The sequence below is a fragment of the Peromyscus californicus genome, unplaced genomic scaffold, assembly GCF_007827085.1.
Source record: "Peromyscus californicus insignis strain IS unplaced genomic scaffold, ASM782708v3 Scaffold_10__1_contigs__length_136768540, whole genome shotgun sequence".
Taxonomy (NCBI): Eukaryota; Metazoa; Chordata; class Mammalia; order Rodentia; family Cricetidae; genus Peromyscus; species Peromyscus californicus.
In genome coordinates this window covers 16756978-16779224 of record NW_026294391.1, presented here as the reverse complement: position 1 = coordinate 16779224, position 22247 = coordinate 16756978, and the positions used below count along the sequence as shown (strand labels likewise).

The 22247-nt window shown below is 45.0% G+C and overlaps 1 protein-coding gene across 1 annotated transcript in view; it reads left to right on the top strand.

Moving 5' to 3' along the window:
* Nucleotides 1–21799, top strand: part of Gnl3l (G protein nucleolar 3 like) — a 36408-nt gene extending 14609 nt beyond the window's left edge. The window contains exons 7-16 of the mRNA XM_052757756.1: nt 116–247; nt 1089–1192; nt 2988–3132; nt 9112–9199; nt 9622–9796; nt 9888–10030; nt 10281–10417; nt 13269–13396; nt 16325–16547; nt 18831–21799. Coding sequence (XP_052613716.1) covers nt 116–247; nt 1089–1192; nt 2988–3132; nt 9112–9199; nt 9622–9796; nt 9888–10030; nt 10281–10417; nt 13269–13396; nt 16325–16547; nt 18831–18913 — 1358 coding nt within the window. The 3' untranslated portion in view covers nt 18914–21799. The remainder of the gene's footprint in view (nt 1–115; nt 248–1088; nt 1193–2987; nt 3133–9111; nt 9200–9621; nt 9797–9887; nt 10031–10280; nt 10418–13268; nt 13397–16324; nt 16548–18830) is intronic.
* The last annotated feature ends 448 nt before the right edge of the window (nt 21800–22247 follow it).

The window sequence follows — 22247 nt, the reverse complement described above, 5'->3', positions numbered from 1 at the left end:
GGGAATTGAACTCAGGACCTCTGGAAGAGCAGTCGGTGCTCTTAACCTCTGAGCCATCTCTCCAGCCCCCCCCATTCTCAGCCTTCTTCCTTTGTATTTTCTGTCCTGCAGGTAGTAGAGTACTCTGATGTGATTCTGGAAGTCCTGGATGCCAGAGACCCATTGGGCTGCCGCTGTTTCCAGATGGAGGAGACTGTCCTTCGAGCAGAAGGCAATAAGAAGCTGGTCTTGGTCTTGAATAAGATTGGTAGGTTTTGGAAAGATTGGGTAAGGCAGGGAAGGGTTAAGCTAAGGCTAGCTCAGATTAGGCACTGAGACCCAGCAACTCAGTGGCTTTCAGAATAGCCATTCAGAGGAAATTTTGTTCAGATTTCCAAAGGCAGAAATATTGTCTGGTATCCACACAGACACATATAGAATGTAGCACGGATTGGGGGTAGAATCTAAGCCTGTTTGCCTCTCAGCTCCCTTTCCTTGCAATTTTGAGCAAGTTCTGTGGCTGGTCATTCTTAGAGCCCTGTCCCCACAAACTGGAACTCAAAGATTGGGACAAGAGAGCACAGGGCTTGGGACTCACTGAGGTGTTAGTCTTATCCTACTTTTGCTGTTTTCTTCGTGATAGCTGATAGCTCATGTCACTCGTGAGGACTTCTATTTCTCTAGTAGTAAACAGGACATGACCGTCTCAGTCCCACAGCTTTGTTGTGAGAATTAATGAAGAGCTTGGTATATCACCAGCACTTCACAAATCATAGCCATTCTTGACACATTCTTGACAGCCCAGCCTGGAATGATTAGGAAAGGGAATGGGAATAAGATATTTGGGCACTTTGCAGTGGAAGGGGGATGTCTGGGACAAACTGCATCTTTACATATTTTCTTCAAGAGAGTAAGCCTTTTCAGGGAGGGCCAACTTGTCCTGCGGATCAAATTGCCCTTTGTAACTCCATCCTGGGGACTAGGCAGGGACACTTAGGGCAAGAGGGGAGATCTGTTAGTAGGAGGTAGGCCTAGACATGGATGTGTGGCTTGGGGGAAGCCATGGAAATAATGTTTTTACAAGACCCATCTGTTTCTGTTTTTCCCAGACCTGGTTCCCAAGGAGATTGTGGAAAAATGGCTGGAGTACCTTCAGAATGAGCTGCCAACCGTGGCTTTCAAAGCCAGCACCCAGCATCAGGTCAAAAACTTGGTAAGCTTGGCCTCTTTCATTGTGGTCTGGGGCCAAGGTTGCAGGTATTATGATTTGGATTGGGCTTTCAACTTTGAAGTGATTCCTCTAGTGGGTGACTTGTTAATTTTTATTTTACTTTACTTCTTCCTATATTACTGCTCTTCACAAAGTATGCTTTTTTTCTGGCTGTGAGGAAACAGTAATGTATACTGTCTATAGGAGATCTGGGAAATAGAGTTAACTACTTGTTAACTCTTCAAAAAACTATTCACTTTTCTCTTCTTTAAAACAAGACATAGGAGGCTGGAGAGAAGATGGCTCAGTGGTTAAGAGCACTTGTTTCCAGAGGACCAGGTTCAGTACCCAGCACCTACATGGCAGCTCACAACCATCTGTAACTCCAGTTCCAGGGGATCTGACACTCTCTTCTGACCTCTCCAGATAATAGGCATGCATGTGGTGCACAGACATACATACAGGCAAAACACTGATACACATAAAAATAAATAAATCTTTTTTGTTTTGTTTTCTTTTCAAGGCAGAGTTTTTCTGTGTAGCCCTGGCTGTTCTGGAACTCTCTGTAGACCATGCTGGTCTCAAACTCAGAGATCCTCCTGCCTTTGCACCCTGAGTGCTGGGATTAAAGGCATATGCCACCACCACGACTTTAGTAACTAAATAAATTTTAAGTAAATAAATCTTTTAAAAGAAACCCAAACATGGCAAAATACTTCCAATTGATATCAATATAGAATACTTATAAAATACTGAAGTATTACAGTAATGTTGGTTGTTTTGGGGGAGGTAAAGTGGTTATTGGGGGACAAGGTTTTCAGTTTTGCACTCTTTACAGTGCTAAGAATGGAACATAGAACATCTTGCCTGTGTAGACAGACATTCTACCACTGAGCTCCTATTTTCCATTTTTTTATGTTTTAGGCAGTGTTTATGTTAATCTATTTGCATGTATGTATCTCCTTGGCATGTAGACAAGTGTCAGTGTAAGCTAAGTACTGGGCAATGGTGTGGCTGGGTCATACATAGGCCTTATGCTTTTGATATTTTCTTAGACACTGACAAATGATCTTTTATAATAGCTATGCCAAGTAATCCTTTTCCCACTTGGGTAGATGGATGTGTGAAGAGGGCCTCTTTCCCTACACTCTTGCCAACATAGTATGTCTAACATAATTTTGTGGCTCCACCCCCCCCCCACATCAACAATAAAAGTAGGGAGGTTGGGATGGTCTTGTCCTGTGTGAGAGGTCAAGGGAAGATCAGCTTTGGGCCAGGCACCCTCTCGGCACAGGTGGAGAGGCAGGCTTTCCTTTTGTGCGTATGAGACACAAAGGCCCCAGGAAGGGAAATAGGCCTTTCCTCATAGTCCTGTGAATGAGAGAGCTAGAAATGAAACCTAGCTTGCCTCAAGCTAGGATGTCTTCATGTTTCTGCTATGGGAGGCAAAAGTCATGTATGTTGAGGCAGGAGAAGGAACAGAGAAAATTGGAGAAATAAAGACACAACAACTTAATCCCAGCACTTGGAGGCAGAGGCAGATGGATCTCTCTGAGTCCGAGGCCAGCCTGATCTATAGAGCAAGTTCCAGGACAGCCAAGGCTACACAGAGAAACCCTGTCTCAAAAAACAAAGACACACCAACTAGAAGCAAGGAAGAGCTTGATGTAGTTGCTGTGAGAAGCCTATGAGATTTGTGATCCCAGGGTGGTTCTGAATATTCCACTGCAAGTTGGCAATTTGAGCGTAGAGTCTGTCTCCCACCTGATGCCCATTTTGTAATATGCCTCATTTTCAGACTCGGTGTAAAGTTCCAGTGGACCAGGCTTCTGAGTCGCTGTTGAAAAGCAAAGCCTGTTTTGGAGCTGAAAACCTCATGAGGGTCCTGGGGAACTATTGCCGCCTGGGGGAAGTGCGTACCCACATTCGAGTGGGGGTTGTAGGTAAGGCTGCGCAAATTAGCATGGGGCACACTCCTTCCTTGGGCAAGGAAGGAGGGACTGGGTTTGGAATTTTGTGTTGTTTCTTTGGGGAAGAGATGAGGGGTTCAGGAGTGGCTTTGCAATGTGCAGTTTGGCTAGTGGGCATGGGAAGGCATATTCAGATTCACCACCCTTAGAACCAAATAAGATGCGAAAACACTACAGTCTGTCAGAGCTATGGGAGGAAAGTGTGGTCCACCCACCTCTTACAGATGAGAACAGTGAGACCCACAAAAGGAAATAAGGTGGAGTGGAGGCTTAAGTGTGGGTCTTTCTGAAACCCACAGTACTGTAGAAGGGGGTGAAAGGGGATTGGGGCAATTGAGAGGCAGGCAAAGATCATCAGGGAAGGAAAGAGTCTCAGCTTGAGGTACTGAAGAGAACTGGACAGAAAATGTGTAGTTATACACCATACACTTGAAAAGACAGCACGCCAAAAGAACAAGGAGGCCAGATTACAAAGTGGATGGGGAATGAAAAAGACAAATTGAAGTGACAATCATAAAGAGTGAAGGATATATCACCCCAGAGAAATGCCAGAAGGGACATTAAAAACAATTATGTGGCCAGACCTGTAATGCTAGCTGCTTTGGAAGATGGAAAGTTTGAGTTCAAGGCCAGCTTTAAGTAACTTAGTGAGACTTTGATTTGTAAAAAAGCAGAAGAAGCTGAGAGTGTTGCTCAGTGGTGGAAGGCTTCCCTAGTATGTGTGAGACCCTGGGTTCAGTCCCCGGTGTTAAAAATAACAGGAAACAAAGTGTGTACAGAGACCTGTAGAAGGCATGGTAAAGAAGAACAGGCATGGGGCTGGAGAAGGGATGGCTCAGCGGTTAAGAGCACTGACTGTTCTTCCAGAGGTCCTGAGTTCAATTCCCATCACCCACATGACAACTCACAACTGTCTGTAACTCCAGTTCTAGGGGATCTGACACCTTCACACAGACATATATATATATATATGCAGGCGAAACACCAATGCACATAAAATAAAAATAAATTATTTAAAAAAAAAGAACAGACACTGGGGATATGTACTTGTGTAGATATGCATATCAAATAAACATTACAGGAATGATGCCAGTTTGAAAGAAAGGGATAGTTATGACACAAAGGAACATACAACATAGGCCCCCACACACATACAGATCCTCAAGAACATGTAAATTCCTGTGCATGGAGTCATGTACAGGCCTGGAAGGGATACGTCTACAGGCACAGACTCAGGCAAAATGTCCAGACCAAATTCTTCCACACTCACACTATTGTTTCTGTTTCCCCAGAGCAAATAAGCCCCAGGGACACGACATGTGCCCAGATACACTGTAACCGTCTGATGCAACCTAGAATCATGGGGAAACAACCGGACATGTCTGTAATGAGACAGAAATGTTTGTATAGAGAGAATTAAAGACAGTTAGAAAAACAAGGCCATAATGAAATGCAGATGGATGGGCACGTTTCTGTAGACAAACTCCAGAGAGAAGGGGCATAGTAACCATGCGGTCAGACATGGAATTGGTGGGGTGGAGAGAATCAGAAAAGATAGTGTCCAGAATGAGAAAGAGCTTTTTAGATGCATAGACAAAGAGCTATGAGAGCAATTCAGTGAGAGGTCCAATGAAAGGGAAAAGCAGCCAGGCAGTGGTGGCGCACGCCTCTAATCCCAGCACTCCGGAGGCAGAGGCAGGCAGATCTCTGAGTTCAAGGCCAGTCTGGTCTACAGAGTGAACTCTAGGACAGGAACCAAAACTACACGGAGAAAAACCAAAAAAAGAAAAAAAAGGGTAAAGCAGTCACATTTGAAATGAAAAAGTGACCAAGAGACACATAGAGGTATATAGACTTCCAGGTAAGTACCCAGACCTTCCCAGGCACACATGTGAGAGAGCTGTACATCCTGGTACACTTGAGTACACATAGAGGTATATAGACACATAGAGGTATATAGACCTCCAGGTAAGTACCCAGATCTTCCCAGGCACACATGTGAGAGAGCTGTACATCCTGGTACACTTGAGTACACATAGAGGTATATAGACACATAGAGGTATATAGACTTCCAGGTAAGTACCCAGACCTTCCCAGGCACACATGTGAGAGAGCTGTACATCCTGGTACACTTGAGTACACATAGAGGTATATAGACACATAGAGGTATATAGACCTCCAGGTAAGTACCCAGATCTTCCCAGGCACACATGTGAGAGAGCTGTACATCCTGGTACACTTGAGTACACATAGAGGTATATAGACACATAGAGGTATATAGACTTCCAGGTAAGTACCCAGACCTTCCCAGGCACACATGTGAGAGAGCTGTACATCCTGGTACACTTGAGTACACATAGAGGTATATAGACACATAGAGGTATATAGACTTCCAGGTAAGTACCCAGACCTTCCCAGGCACACATGTGAGAGAGCTGTACATCCTGGTACACTTGAGTACACATAGAGGTATATAGACACATAGAGGTATATAGACCTCCAGGTAAGTACCCAGATCTTCCCAGGCACACATGTGAGAGAGCTGTACATCCTGGTACACTTGAGTACACATAGAGGTATATAGACACATAGAGGTATATAGACCTCCAGGTAAGTACCCAGGTCTTCCCAGGCACACATGTGAGAGAGCTGTACATCCTGGTACACTTGAGTACACATAGAGGTATATAGACACATAGAGGTATATAGACCTCCAGGTAAGTACCCAGACCTTCCCAGGCACACATGTGAGAGAGCTGTACATCCTGGTACACTTGAGTACACATAGAGGTATATAGACACATAGAGGTATATAGACCTCCAGGTAAGTACCCAGGTCTTCCCAGGCACACATGTGAGAGAGCTGTACATCCTGGTACACTTGAGTACACATAGAGGTATATAGACACATAGAGGTATATAGACTTCCAGGTAAGTACCCAGATCTTCCCAGGCACACATGTGAGAGAGCTGTACATCCTGGTACACTTGAGTACACATAGAGGTATATAGACACATAGAGGTATATAGACTTCCAGGTAAGTACCCAGGTCTTCCCAGGCACACATGTGAGAGAGCTGTACATCCTGGTACACTTGAGTACACATAGAGGTATATAGACACATAGAGGTATATAGACTTCCAGGTAAGTACCCAGGTCTTCCCAGGCACACATGTGAGAGAGCTGTACATCCTGGTACACTTGAGTACACATAGAGGTATATAGACACATAGAGGTATATAGACCTCCAGGTAAGTACCCAGATCTTCCCAGGCACACATGTGAGAGAGCTGTACATCCTGGTACACTTGAGTACACATAGAGGTATATAGACACATAGAGGTATATAGACCTCCAGGTAAGTACCCAGATCTTCCCAGGCACACATGTGAGAGAGCTGTACATCCTGGTACACTTGAGTACACATAGAGGTATATAGACACATAGAGGTATATAGACCTCCAGGTAAGTACCCAGATCTTCCCAGGCACACATGTGAGAGAGCTGTACATCCTGGTACACTTGAGTACACATAGAGGTATATAGACACATAGAGGTATATAGACCTCCAGGTAAGTACCCAGATCTTCCCAGGCACACATGTGAGAGAGCTGTACATCCTGGTACACTTGAGTACACATAGAGGTATATAGACACATAGAGGTATATAGACCTCCAGGTAAGTACCCAGATCTTCCCAGGCACACATGTGAGAGAGCTGTACATCCTGGTACACTTGAGTACACATAGAGGTATATAGACACATAGAGGTATATAGACCTCCAGGTAAGTACCCAGATCTTCCCAGGCACACATGTGAGAGAGCTGTACATCCTGGTACACTTGAGTACACATAGAGGTATATAGACACATAGAGGTATATAGACTTCCAGGTAAGTACCCAGGTCTTCCCAGGCACACATGTGAGAGAGCTGTACATCCTGGTACACTTGAGTACACATAGAGGTATATAGACACATAGAGGTATATAGACTTCCAGGTAAGTACCCAGGTCTTCCCAGGCACACATGTGAGAGAGCTGTACATCCTGGTACACTTGAGTACACATAGAGGTATATAGACACATAGAGGTATATAGACCTCCAGGTAAGTACCCAGATCTTCCCAGGCACACATGTGAGAGAGCTGTACATCCTGGTACACTTGAGTACACATAGAGGTATATAGACACATAGAGGTATATAGACCTCCAGGTAAGTACCCAGATCTTCCCAGGCACACATGTGAGAGAGCTGTACATCCTGGTACACTTGAGTACACATAGAGGTATATAGACACATAGAGGTATATAGACCTCCAGGTAAGTACCCAGATCTTCCCAGGCACACATGTGAGAGAGCTGTACATCCTGGTACACTTGAGTACACATAGAGGTATATAGACACATAGAGGTATATAGACCTCCAGGTAAGTACCCAGATCTTCCCAGGCACACATGTGAGAGAGCTGTACATCCTGGTACACTTGAGTACACATAGAGGTATATAGACACATAGAGGTATATAGACCTCCAGGTAAGTACCCAGATCTTCCCAGGCACACATGTGAGAGAGCTGTACATCCTGGTACACTTGAGTACACATAGAGGTATATAGACACATAGAGGTATATAGACCTCCAGGTAAGTACCCAGATCTTCCCAGGCACACATGTGAGAGAGCTGTACATCCTGGTACACTTGAGTACACATAGAGGTATATAGACACATAGAGGTATATAGACCTCCAGGTAAGTACCCAGATCTTCCCAGGCACACATGTGAGAGAGCTGTACATCCTGGTACACTTGAGTACACATAGAGGTATATAGACACATAGAGGTATATAGACCTCCAGGTAAGTACCCAGATCTTCCCAGGCACACATGTGAGAGAGCTGTACATCCTGGTACACTTGAGTACACATAGAGGTATATAGACACATAGAGGTATATAGACTTCCAGGTAAGTACCCAGGTCTTCCCAGGCACACATGTGAGAGAGCTGTACATCCTGGTACACTTGAGTACACATAGAGGTATATAGACACATAGAGGTATATAGACTTCCAGGTAAGTACCCAGGTCTTCCCAGGCACACATGTGAGAGAGCTGTACATCCTGGTACACTTGAGTACACATAGAGGTATATAGACACATAGAGGTATATAGACCTCCAGGTAAGTACCCAGATCTTCCCAGGCACACATGTGAGAGAGCTGTACATCCTGGTACACTTGAGTACACATAGAGGTATATAGACACATAGAGGTATATAGACCTCCAGGTAAGTACCCAGATCTTCCCAGGCACACATGTGAGAGAGCTGTACATCCTGGTACACTTGAGTACACATAGAGGTATATAGACACATAGAGGTATATAGACCTCCAGGTAAGTACCCAGATCTTCCCAGGCACACATGTGAGAGAGTTGTACATACTGGTATACTTGAGTACACATAGAGGGCAGGGAGAGAGAAACTCACAGAGACAGCCCTAGCCTGAGAGCGGTGCACAGGTGCTCAGCTACAAAGATGCCACAGGCGAAGACGGCTGTGTAGACAGGGGGCATCTGGAGAGTAGTCCCTTCTCCCCAGGGGAGTTACATGTCAGAACAGGTGGTCTGTTTCAACACTAGACTCCACCTTCTGTTGGGTCATGTCTATGAGGCCTTCCTTATATGGAGCACCTCTCCAGGCTGGTTGTGGTGGGAGGTAGACTGCACATCTAGAGAGAGGGCCCTGTATGCCTAGAATGCCAGAAAAGGAGGAGAGAACTAGAAATACCCTGTAGAGGCTTGCCCAGGGTCTGGGGTGGGAAGACAGGAGGCCAGACTCTACTTTCAGCTTGTCCATGACCTGGTTACTGCCTCTGCCAGGCCCTTTCTTAAGCAAGCTGGCCTGAATTCCTGTGAGCACTTCCTGCCCTGAGTATTCTGTTCCTACTTTGCAGGCCTTCCCAATGTGGGAAAGAGCAGTCTGATCAATAGCCTGAAGCGCAGCCGTGCGTGTAGTGTGGGAGCTGTTCCTGGTGTCACAAAGTAAGATCTGCCCACTTCCCTGCTTCACAAATCCTTGACATTACCATTCCATCATAGCTCACGTGCCTTCAGCCCCTGCCCCTTTCCTAATTGTGGACCATCCTCTGATTCATACCGTGGGTTTAGGAATCTTACTAATAGCCCTCATTTACCTAGCCTATCCCAGGTGTTGGCTGCTGGGTCTTTTATAACTGCAAATACTGAAGCAACTGAGACCCAGAGAGTCAGAAACTTGCCTGAGATCCTAAGTCCCCAGTGAAAGAGACTGGCTCTATAGCACCTCAGATCCCCCTGGTCCTACATTTCTCTACTTCATCTGAATTATATCTTCCCTCTCTTCTTTTACCTCTCTTCAACCTCTCCAGGCCCAACATTTGTGACTAGCTCTCGGGTACAGCTGGGCCTTGTTTTTCTCTCTCCAGATTCATGCAGGAGGTCTACTTAGACAAGTTCATCAGGCTGCTAGATGCTCCAGGCATTGTCCCAGGACCCAATTCAGAGGTTGGCACCATCCTGCGTAATTGCGTCCATGTGCAGAAGCTGGCAGACCCTGTGACCCCGGTGGAGACCATCCTTCAGCGCTGCAACCTGGAGGAGGTTTGGAGCAGGGTCCTCAGTGGATGCCCTATCCCACTACTTCAAAGGTCCTTCACTTGTTCTCATGACTTTTCTTCTTCAATTTTGCTAGATTTCCAACTACTATGGTGTCTCTGGATTCCAGACTACTGAGCACTTTTTGACTGCAGTGGCCCACCGCTTGGGAAAGAAGAAGAAGGGAGGTGTATATAGTCAAGAGCAGGCTGCCAAAGCTGTCCTGGCTGACTGGGTGAGGTGAGGAAGGGGTAGAGTAAGAGGTGGCATTCACTGATGCCAGTGGGACAGCCTGACCTCCTGGGTCCCAAGGTAGGGGACAGCTGAAGAACTGGTCAGGCCTTTCTTGGTACTCGTGCCTAGTGGTTATGGAGCAGTTCAACACATTGTTCGGAAAGCCATTGCGTGGATTTCTCATCCTATGTCCTCTTTGGTAGGTTATTTGTTCTCAGCGACATCACCACTGACCTCCCCTTCTCTCCCAATATAGTGGGAAGATCAGCTTCTATATCCCACCGCCACCTACTCACACTCTGCCCACCCATCTCAGTGCCGAGATTGTTAAGGAGATGACTGAGGTCTTTGATATCGAAGATACTGAGCAGGCCAATGAAGACACCATGGAGTGTAAGTGTGGATGGGTGGGGCGACTGGTTTTGTTCCACTAGACCCCAGACCCCGTGTCAGATCACACATTTGATCTCTCCTTCCCTGGGGCTACTTGGGGCTTGGTGTTAAATTTTATTCACTGTCCTGCAAGGTAGAAAGTTCTAGTTTGGACTATGAGGGTAGGGGTGGTGGTAAACATTTGGTAGATTGGCTGACTAACTGGTACCCCTTTAGGTTCTTTGGAAGTGAGACTCCATTTCTTTTCTTTTCTTTTTTTTCCGAGACAGGGTTTCTCTGTGTAGTTTTGGTGCCTGTCCTGGAACTCACTCTGTAGACAGGCTGGCTTTGAACTCACAGAGATCCACCTGGTTCCGCCTCCATAAAGAGTGCTGCGATTAAAGGGGTGCACCACTACCGCCACATGAGACTCCATTTCTTTCTTTTAGGTTGAAATATCCCTTTAAGCTGGGCAGTGGTGGCGCACATCTTTAATCCCAGCACTCGGGAGGCAGAGCCAGGCAGATCTCTGTGAGTTCAGGGCCAGTTTGGTCTACAGAGCGAGATTCAGGACAGGCACCAAAACCACACAAAGAAACCCTGTCTCAAAAAACCAAAAAAAAAAAAAAAAAAAAAGAAAGAAAGAAAGAAAGAAAGAAAGAAAGAAAGAAAGAAAGAGAAATATCCCTTTAAAAAGCTGTGGAGGGGTGTGTTTTTGAGACAGGTCTCACTATGTAGCCCTTGGCTGACTATAACTCATTATGTAGACTAGGCTGTCCATGAACTCAGTGATCTGACTACCTCTACCTCCTGAGTGCTGGATTAAAGGCTCAAAAATTCCTTCTTAGGTGTGTATGTTTGCATGGGTCTGCAATCCCAGCCAAATCAAATGACCAAATGGTCCTCCCTATTCTCCCCCTTCCTATTGCCTTAGGCTTAAAAAAAAAGCGATGTTGAGGACTAAACCCAGGGCCTTGTGCAGGCTAGACAGGCACTCTACCACTGAGCTACACCCACAGGTTCTCTAGGCTTTCTTAGACAGTATTTTACTATGTAGCCTTGATTGACCTGGTGCTCACAGCCTAGGCTGGCTTTGAACTTTAGGGAATTCTGTCCCATCAGGTTCTTGAGTATTGGTATATGCCACCATACCTGGCTGCCCTAGGATCTTCTCAGCATTCTTAGATTTTCTTATCACCATTGGCTAGTGAGATAGCTGAGTGAATGAAAGATTATATTTACTAGGTGTGGTGGAACATGCCTTTAATCCCACTACCTGAGAGGCAGAAGCAGGTGATCTCTGTGAGTTCCAAGCCAGCCAGAGCTCCATAGTGAGACCCTGTGTCACAAAGAGTCTTATTTGCTAAAGGGCACATAGACAGTGGTAGGCAGCACTGGCCTTGGCACCAGCTCTCTGTTCTATTGCCTGAAGTCCCTCAGAGTGGTGAAGTGGTTATAAGTATGAGCTGCCTGCAATTAAGTAAATCTAAGTTTTGTTTCTCACTAGCTATATGATACTGAACAAGTCTGTTCACTTCACCCTGTCTCAGTGATCTCTTTTGTAAAGTAAGAACAGTAGCCCCACTCCATAAGGGTATCGTGGAGATTTACTTAATTTGTAAAAGAGGACCGGGGTATAGGTCAGCAGTACAACTCATGCATAGCATTCACAAGGCCCTGGTTTGACTCTCAGCACCCCAAAAGGAGTAAAAGATACAGAGGAATAGAGCCTGGCATATAGTAAATCTATGCTCTGTAGATGCTCTCTGGGGTATATGGAGGTAGGACTTGCTAAAACTGGTGAGTAGGCTTCTGCTCTTAGATACTATTTGTAGCCTTGGCTTGTGGTTCCTACTTCATTCTCTGCTCTGCCCATGGCTCTCTGGTCATACACTTGGGAACATCTGAGAAAGCTCTACTTGGCCCAAAGTCTTGTTTCTGTTTTTCTTGAAGGCCAGTCATTTTCTTCTCTGGGTCCTCTAAAGTCCAGGATTACAAAAGAGGACGAGAAGACTTGCCTGATTTCTAGTTTATTCCATGTGTGGCTTCAGGCAAGTCAGCCTTCCTGTTGAATTTAATTTCTGATTCTGTCAAGTGGACAGTTGAGAGGGATTTGAACTCATGTTCTAATGGTGATGGTTGACCCTGGCTGGATTTATAAGGACAAGAGGAGGGTCGTCACTACAGGGAGTTGAGATGAGCATGAGGAAGAGGATAGGGGTAAAAAGCATTTGGAGGAGTTGGTCCTAGTGTTGGATCTTGAAGAGTGAATAGGAATTATGACGTTCAGTGAAGTGGTGGGATAAAGTTGATAGATGTAAATATGAGGGTAATGTGGCACAAAGCAATAGGCATGTCTCAGGGTTGCGGTGGAGGTCAGTTCTAGGCAAGGCTGGAGGAGGAGAAGAGAGGCCTGGTCCTAGGAAGGGAATCCTCATGGCTCCCTTCATCACATTTGAGCCAGAGTACCGTAGGTGTCCTCTGCTGGGTTTTACCTTAATCCTATGAGTAAGAGTTGTGGAATTCCCTTTTCTCACATGAGCAAGCTGAAACCGCAAGGCTGACTCCCAGCAGGCGATTGTCCTATAATATTCATGCTTTTGTTTTGTTTTTATTTTGAGACAGGGTCTCGACATACAGCTCTGGCTGGCCTTGAACTCATGATCCTCCTGCTTTACCCTCCCAAGTGCTGGGATTACAGGTATGCACCACCTGGATTAGTATTCTTGCTTTTAAATCTTTGTTATGTACCCTCTCAGCAGAAACAGCCTCACTCACCCCCACTCCCCTCATGTCCTTTTTGCCAAGGCCTGATCAGAGGGCTGGCAGCAAAGGGGGAGCCAGGATCCTAACCATGGTGTTTGCGTTTAAGGCTTGGCCGTGGGAGAATCCGATGAGCTTTTGGGGGACATGGACCCACAAGAAATGGAGGTCAAGTGGCTCCATTCTCCGCTGGTGAAAATAGCAGACGCCATTGAAAATAAAACCACCGTATATAAGGTACCTCTCCACATCCTCATGACACTTGTCTCCTGCACAGGGTTCTGGGAAGCAGTCAGTTCCTTCCACATATGGCTCCTGGGGTAGTGAGGTCTGAGTTGCTTGCACACTTCCTGTGGACTAGTGCATGCTCGACCTGGTGTGTACTTTGCCAGACAATGACATGTCTGAGGAGCTCTTTCAAGCAGCTTTCGCAGCCCTGGCTGGCTCCAGTCCATAGAACAGGTGTCACCATCTTGGCCACCCAGTTATTCAGTTAGCAGATGATTCTCCTTCCCTGACTAGTATCCAGGATCTCATACGCTTTTAGTCACCAAATCCCATAGCTATTCCTTACCATATTTCTTGAGACGTGATCGAAATTTCTCATCTCTGTGATTCCTGTAATCCTGGAGTATGCTTCTAGTCCTCAACTTACCTGGATATATGCTTCATGATTTCTTTTGTTGCTGTTTGAGACAGGGTCTCATGTAGCCAAGGCTGGCTTTGAACACCCGATCCTCTTGCCTTCCAACTGCCCAGTGCTGAGATTACAGGCATGTGCCATCATGCCTGGCTGTTCTGTGGTTCCTAATAACCTAGTCTGACCCTGTCACTTTCCCTACTTAAACACTTCTCCATGGCTTGCTATACAAGATCTTCATGGCATCGTATGACTGAATGTTTTCCCACCATCTTTTTTTTCAGTCACGCTGTCTCTGTTCCTCCAGAATTTTCATTTCAGACACATAGGAGGAGTGATTAGGGGTGGGTGATAATAAGAGAACAGCCCGTATCTAAGGGCCCTAAACTATATACTAGTTAGGTGCTCAGGGAGCCTTTAAGCTGTATCTTGAAGGCTGAGTTCTCTGGGCAGTGGCATAAGTGCTGGGCAAGCCCTTTACCACTGAGCCACATCCAGCCCTAAGTAACTCGTTAAAATAGAGGATGCTTTTCCTATTGTTCCGGGCTTATCTCACTTAAAATTGGTTTAGAGATTGTGTCACATGATTACTTCAAGAGCTGTCCTTTATTTTTCATGGTGATATAATATCTAGAAAGATTTATTAACGAAAATGTCTTGTTGCCATGCTAATGAGAATAGTCATTCAGAAAGAAACGGGCTCAGGTTGGCCAGGGAGGAAACTCACCTTTAGTCAATACATAGTAGAAGGTAAGGTCTGAACTTGTACAGTAGCAGGAGTCACACTCTTCCCATCTTCACATAGTTCTAGAAGTTTCCTGTTGCCTAAAGAAGAAAAAAAATCTATAAACTTGTCTGTTTAAGGCTACCTTTCCAAATGATACTTTTCACTGAGCCATACGTCCCTGGACATAGTGTATTTCTTAGAAACTGACAGTAGTCCCCCATTTTTGTACTACAAATTCCAGACTCAATCCAGGGCCTTCAGCAGGCCACCTTGTTACACAACTCCCAAGAAGTACTGTATGGGCATACTGTGTAGTGAATGCTATCTCTGTCACTAACCTTAGTAGCTTGGCTCAAACCAACCCATCTTACCTTTACTATAGGGCAGTGGGTAGTTATACTCACAAGCTATAGAGCCAGGCTATTGGGGTCTTAATTTACCCCACTGCTTACTTGCTAGCTCTGTGACTTCAGGTGCATCCCCCCAGACAGGGTTTCTCTGTCTTGGATCTCGCTCTGTAGACCAGGCTGGCCTCAAACTCACAGAGATCCGCCTGGCTCTGCCTCCCGAGTGCTGAGAATAAAGGTGTGCGCCACCACCGCCCGCCCAGCCTCAGGTGCATTCTTAACAGGAATTAAATTAGTAATACATACAAAAGGAGTTAATATAGTCACATAGTGCTGCTTAACAGCAAGGCTATGTTCTAAGAAGTACAGTGTTTTAGGATTTTTGAGACAGTCTTATGGAGCCTAGCTACCTTCAAAACTCAGTGTCACTGAGACTGGCTTTGAACTCCTGTTCTCCCTGCCTCTACCTCCTGAGTGCTGAGACTATGAGTATGCTACCATGCCTACCTTGATAGGATCTTCATTGTGGAAATATCCTAGAGTGTACTTACATAAACTAAGATGTTTGTGGCAGGCCACCATCACATATGTGGCCCATCGTTGCTTGACCCATGTTTATGTGAATACATATTTCCTTAGGTATGTGCATATTTGTATGTTAGATTGGTACGCGATACATAGTAAATGCTTTGTTAATATTTGCTTTTACTACTCACGTGTACCTGTCACACAGATACCCTTTGTAGTACCCCATAGGTAGACAACATGCTCTGAGTTAGGTTTAGCTTGGTTACTTACTGAAGGTAGAACTAAATCTGACTTATTTCTTTGTTCCCAGGATTGTCCCCCATAGTCGGGCATGAAGTGAGTGTTAAAAATACTAGCTGTAGCTGGGTCATGGTGGCGCACACCTTTAATCTCAACACTTGGGAGGCAGAGGCCAGGCCAGCCTGGTCTACAGAGCTAGTTCCAGGACAGCCAGGGCTGTTACACAAAGAAACCCTGTCTTAGAAAAGAATACTAGCTGAGTAAGGCCTTGGGTTATTTCAACAAAGGATCATAATATGAATTGTTATTAATGGAGTGACTCTTTGTTTTGAGACAGTCTTACTCTGTAGCCCAAACTAACCTAGAACTAAACCATGTAGTCCAGACTGACCTTACGCTTATGGCAATCTTGCCTCAGCCTCGTGACTGCTAGATTACAGGTGTAAGCTATTACTGCTTCCTTTTCCTTTTCAAATTATTCTTTTAAAAAGCCTTGCAAGCTATCCAGTGTTCACTGCTGTTTGACACATGAACAAATTGAGTCTCATAGGCTAACTAAGCACCAGTTAGGATATGGTGGAGCCATCACTGGCTCCAGACTCCTTCTTACTCAAGCCTATCCTTAGTTTCTCTTCAGGAGTGTTTGGAGATCAAGACCCCATCATTATTCTTTTTCTCCCCAGATTGGAAACCTCACTGGGTATTGTACCAAACCAAACCGTCAACAGATGGGGTGGCCTAAACGCAATGTGGACCACCATTGCCCCCAAAACAATCGTATAGTGGAAGTCAGTTCAGTGGACCGCCGCCCGATGTTGCAGAGGATCTTGGAGACAGACCCACTTCAACAAGGCCAGGCTCTGGCATCTGCCTTGAAGAATAAGAAAAAATTGCAGAAGCGTTCAGGTAGGGGTACCTGGCCATCCCTATGCTCTGAAAATGCATGATTGGGGGCAGAGTTCGGATCTTCTTGAATAAGCATCTTAGAAATCCTGGAGCGATGGGGTTAGGAAGCTCATGGACTGGCAAGTGGGATTAAAGGCATGTGCCACCATGCCGGGCAGAATGTGTATTTTCATTTGTACTGTATTGGTAGGAAATGCATTTGGAATCCCAGAGGATACAAAGTCAAATCTCTTAAGGCTTCCCACTATAGGCAGCTGGTTAATTTCTTGCCCTTCCTCCTCTTTTTTTTCTTGAGACAGGGTTTCACTGTGTAGCCCTGGCTGTCCTGGAACTCACTCTGTAGATCAGGCTGGCTTTGAACTCATAGCGATCTGTCTGCCTCTGCCTCTGCCTCTCTAGTGTTGGGATCAAAGGTGTACGCCACCACTGCCCAGCTAATTTCTTGCCCTCCTTAAGACAGATGTATTCAGAAGTCTTACATTCTGTGTCTTCTTTTCTATACCAATGCTTGTCACTGAAAATACAATTTTTGCTTCATAATTTCTCCATTCTGTGTCTTTGGAATATTTCCACATTAAGACACAAAAGAATTCCTTCTTTTTGTATAAATGGTGGTCCTTTGTGCAGCTGACTCATTCAGGTTTTCAGAATATATATAGTTGGTCCTCCATATCTGTGGCTTCTGTCCTACAGATTCAGTCAAGTGAAAATAAACATTTGGAAGCAACTGCATCTCTAGGAGCTACAAAGCTGACTCTTTCCATCTTAAGAGCACTTGTTCTTGCAGAAGACCCAGGTTTGGTTCCCAGCACCCACATAATGACTCACAACTGTCTGTAACTCCAGTTTCAGGGCATCCAATGCCTCTTCTGACCTCTCCAGGCACTTAGCATGCAGGTGGTGCACATACATAGTCTCAGACATATATACATATCCATAGAATAATTTTTTGGTTGTTTTTTTTTTTTCAAGACAGGGTCTCATTATGTAGCTCTGGCCTGGAACTCACTATGTAGACCAAGTTGGCCTTGAACTCAGAGATCCACCTGCCTCTGCCTCCAAGTGCTAGGATTAAAGGCGTGTGCCACTATGCCTGGCTAATAAAATTGTAAAGTTAAGATAGGTGCAGGCTATGTTTCTTGTCCCTGTTTCTTGAACAACACAGTATAGCAGCCATTTCATAGTATTTGTATTGGATTGGATATAAGAAATCTCAATGTGCAGGAGGATGTGTATAGGTTATGTGAAGAAACTACATTGTTTTAGTAAAGCTGTGGGTTTGTTATCCTCTGTGGAGACCGAGGAGTGAGAAAACAGTTTTTTAGTGAATTAATAAAGGTAAGTATGCTTACTCTTCAGTATCTGTGGTCACAAAATACAAATGTAGCCACATTGTGGTGGTGGTGCATGTTTTTAATCCCAGCACTCAGGAGGCAGAGGCAAGCAGGTTTCTGTGAGTTCGAGGCCAGCCTGGTCTACAAAGCAAGTTCCAGGACAGCCAGGGCTGTTACACAAAGAAACCCGGTTTCAAAACAAAACAAAACAACAAAATACAAATGTTGGTAGGGTTGATTGACTCTGTGACATCTCCTCTTTTTAACTAGGCCATATTTTATAGCCATCTTCTGGCTCTACAGAGTCCTAGGAATCCAGGGATGGATTGCCCTGAAATTCCAAGTCTTGTTAGGGAGTAGAGAGGAGACAGAACAGACACTTGACAGTGTCGAATCATCACCCTGAGGGCACATATAGCAAGCACTTCAAGAGAGCTTGAAGATAACCCAGCTTGGAGATAGGGGGAGTCAGCAGAGGCTTCCTGGAGAAGTCTCTGGGAATCCTGAGGAACATGTATGTCTGGTGGATGAGAGCTGTGAGTGGTAAGCATTCAGTGAGTGGTAAGCATTCAGGCTCAAAGCCAGTACTGCTGGGCGCTCCTTTGCTATGAATGCTCGTTTGGGGGTGGGTAGGGTAATGGAGGAGTGCTAAGTTCACACAGTAGGAGGGAGTTACTATTTTGGTACTTAGACACAAAAATACTTGAAATCCTGTGAGTCTGAACACCTGAATTGAAGCTATGCTGGGGTGATCACTTCACAGTGAATGGGTCTGCCTGTGAGGTTGAATGACAGTTTGAATGGCCCATCAGTTTGGCTGAATGATTAGATGAGTAACTGAGCCTGTGGGAAGGTTGGGATAGGCCAAGCTAGTGATAAGCTGGCTGTGACAGGTCTTCTGTTGGCCAAGCCAGCCCCCCAAAGATTGCCTGTTTTTCTCCATCTACAGATAAAATCGCCAATAAGTTGTCCGATTCCATGATGTCGATCCTCGACCTCTCTGGCAACAGCGACGACACTGCTGGAGACTGAGCAGCTGATCTTCCCCTCATACTGCAAACACTGTTTGTTTCCTATGGGATGGGAGAATACAGGTGTCCTTCGATTCTCCCTGATGTACCTACATAGTAGAAGAACACCTCCCACACCATGTATCTTCTGCCACAGTGCCCTCCATTCTCATCAGTTAAGAGTCTTAAAGGTCTGGAACTGCCAAACCCCAGTACCCTCTATTTAATTCTTGCTGTCTTGGAAAATGACTATTTGTTTGTTTTTGTGGTGCCAAGGATTGAACCTAATAGGTCGTCACACGTGTTAGACAAACATTCTATTGCCAAGCTGTATTATTATTATCATTGGAGAAAGAGTCTTGCTTTGGATCTCACTTTGCTTACTCAGCCTCCCAAGTAGTGGATTACACGCTTTTGTCACCACTCCCAGCTCCCACTGTGTTTTACAAGATAAAATATCAGCAGAGTCTTGGCATGGTACCTACATACCTGAAATCCTGACACTTGGGAGACTGGAGCTAGGAGGATTGCAAGTTACAGGACAACCTGGACTATCTGGCAAGACCCTTTCTCAATAAAACAACCCAAAACAAGTAAGAGTCCGGGCGGTGGTGGCGCGTGCCTTTAATCCCAGCACTCAGGAGGCAGAGGCAGGCGGATCTCTGTGAGTTCGAGGCCAGCCTGGTCCAGGACTACAGGAAGAAACTCTGTCTTGAAAAACCAATAGTAAATAAATAAATAAAAATGTAATTATTAAAAATACAAAGAAGCAAAGTCCAAGTGTTAGCAATGTAACCTGTACCCTCAGTTCCTGTGTTCTACCCTGTGGGTTAGGCTGATAAGGGTTGACCTCTTAGGGAAGGTGAATCTTCTAAAGGATGGACTGCTGAGAAACCTGGTGGCAGTGGTGGTGGGGTTGTCCCCGGACGGGTGATCCTTTCTGTTTTTATCACCCCACAAGATCTCAGTGCCTAGACATCCCTAAGGCTCTTGGCTGCCCATTTTCCAAATCAATAGGTAGGTCCTCATCTGGGTAGCGTAGGAGTAGAGTCTTGTATGTTTCTGGAAGTGTCTGGGGATAGGGAAGAGGGATGAAAATTCTACAAGGGGTATAGATACCCTGTCATAGTGAGTTGGAAAGCCGTTGGCTGCAGGATGTTGAGGGAATGCAGCCCATACCCATGTTTTTCAGACAGAGTTAGATACTGGCTGAGCATAAACTACCAATCTCTGAGAAGCAGTTAGCTCCTTTAACTTGCCGTACATCCCTACCAGGAAGGGATAAGGCTCAGGAAGCTGACTGAATGTGCTCAAACCAGCATTAAATGGCGGTGTGCTAGGTTTAAAAGGAGTGTGATTAAAATCCTATGCTAGCCTTTTCTGCTGTATTATATTGCCTTCTCAACATAGGAACACTGGTCAGGCATCTACCCTGTGGTGTTTTCTGTTGTCAGAACTTCTAAGTGTATTTTCTCTACTCTGGTTTTAAAAACTGGTAACATTTTATGAAAACTGCTTTCCAAGTCTCTTTAAATGGTGTTCAACTTAGTTCACTGATTTCATTGAAGTTTTGGTAGATAATAATATATTAGAAATAAAAGCATCTAGACCCTTGGGAACATAATCTATCCAAAATAAAATAGAACTAAAATAATTATGCCAGGATAAGAATTTTGGACTCTGACCAGGTGGGTGCCTCACACCAGTAATCCCAGCACTGAAGATGCTGAGGCGAGAAGATGGCTGTGAATCTGAGTCCAGCCTGGACCGCAGAGTAAGAGACTGTCTCAAAGCAGACCAAAATAACGATATTCTAACTCTGTTGTATCTTACGGGTGTGTGTGTGTGTGTGTGTGTGTGTGTGTGTGTGTGTGTGTGTGTGTGTGTGTGTGTGTGTGCGCGCGCGCGCGCGCAGAGGGTCTCCCCCATGTAACCCAGGGTGGTCTTGAACTCCAGAGCCTTCTGGTCAGCTTCCCAAGTGCTGGGTTTACAGGTGTTTGCCATCATGCCTGGTTGTGTCTTAACTCCTAAAGCAATTTCTTGGATCTTTTTCTCATTTTAAAAAATAATTTTTCTACAATAAATTTCATCCTTTATAATCTTAAATTCTGTAAGTTTGGATACCTGTTAATAGGGGTGGTCTGCCACCATTATCAAGATACAGAATTTTTAGTCAGGCAGTGGTGGTACATGCCTCTAATCCCAGCACTTGGAAGGTGGAGGCAGGTAGATCTCTGAGTTCGAGGCCAGCCCAATCTACAAAGTGAGTTCCTGGACAGCCAGAACTGTTACATAGAGAAGCTATGTCTTGGAAAACAAACAAAAACCAACAACAACAGAAAAAAAGTATACAGAATTGTTGTGGTGTTCCCCCCAAACTTACCATGTCTCCTTGTAATATAGCCTGCCCCCATCCACAGATACTGTTCCTTAGTATGGATGTCATAAGTCACACAGGGGCTTACTTTATACCATTAAGCTTTTAGCTTTGTACTTTGAAACTTTACATTCGAGTAAAATACAGTTGCATTAGCACTGATAACTGGATAAAGAGGAGTAACCGTGAACACAAGAACAGAAGGATTCTGTTAGCCTTCCCAACCATCTCGTGCTGTGATAGTCAAATCCAGTTCTCTAGACCCAACCCATGGCAATCACTGACGTGTGCTTTCACTTTCTGCTTTGTCTCTCAAAAAGAGTTGTAAGTGGAATTTAACAGTATGTAACTTGTGAGTATAACTTGCTGTGAACTTTAGATTTGAAATCCGTATCCCTGGGTGTATCAATAGTTCTGATTTCTATTTCATACTCCATTGTGTGGATGTACTGCTGCTTATTCAATCCCAAGTTGGAAGACATTCTTTACAGTTGAGGAGGAAGTTATGAATAAAGCTGCTATAAGAACTTGTGTGAGACTGTGTTCATTCATTTCTTTGGCATTACTACCTAGACTTGGATTGCTGGAATCTATGGTAAGCATATGATTAACATTGCAAGAAACTGCTAAACTTGGATCATTTAATGTTCATTAAAAAAACTTTATTATTATTTTGGCTGCACATATGTCTGTGTACTATATGCATGGCTTGGTGTCCACAGAGGCCAGAAAAGGGGGTCAGATCCCACGGAACTGAAATTATAGGCAGTTGGTTGTGAGCCACTGTGTGGGTGCTGGGAACTGAACTCAGGTCCTCTGCAAAAGCAGCCAATACTCTTAACTGCTGAGCCATCTCTCCAGCTCTGATGTACACACTAAGTTCACTTTTTAAATTCATTGGTTTTCATTCTCTCTCTCTCTCTCTCTCTCTCCCCCCCCCCTCTCTCTCTCTCTCTCTCTCTCACACACACACACACAC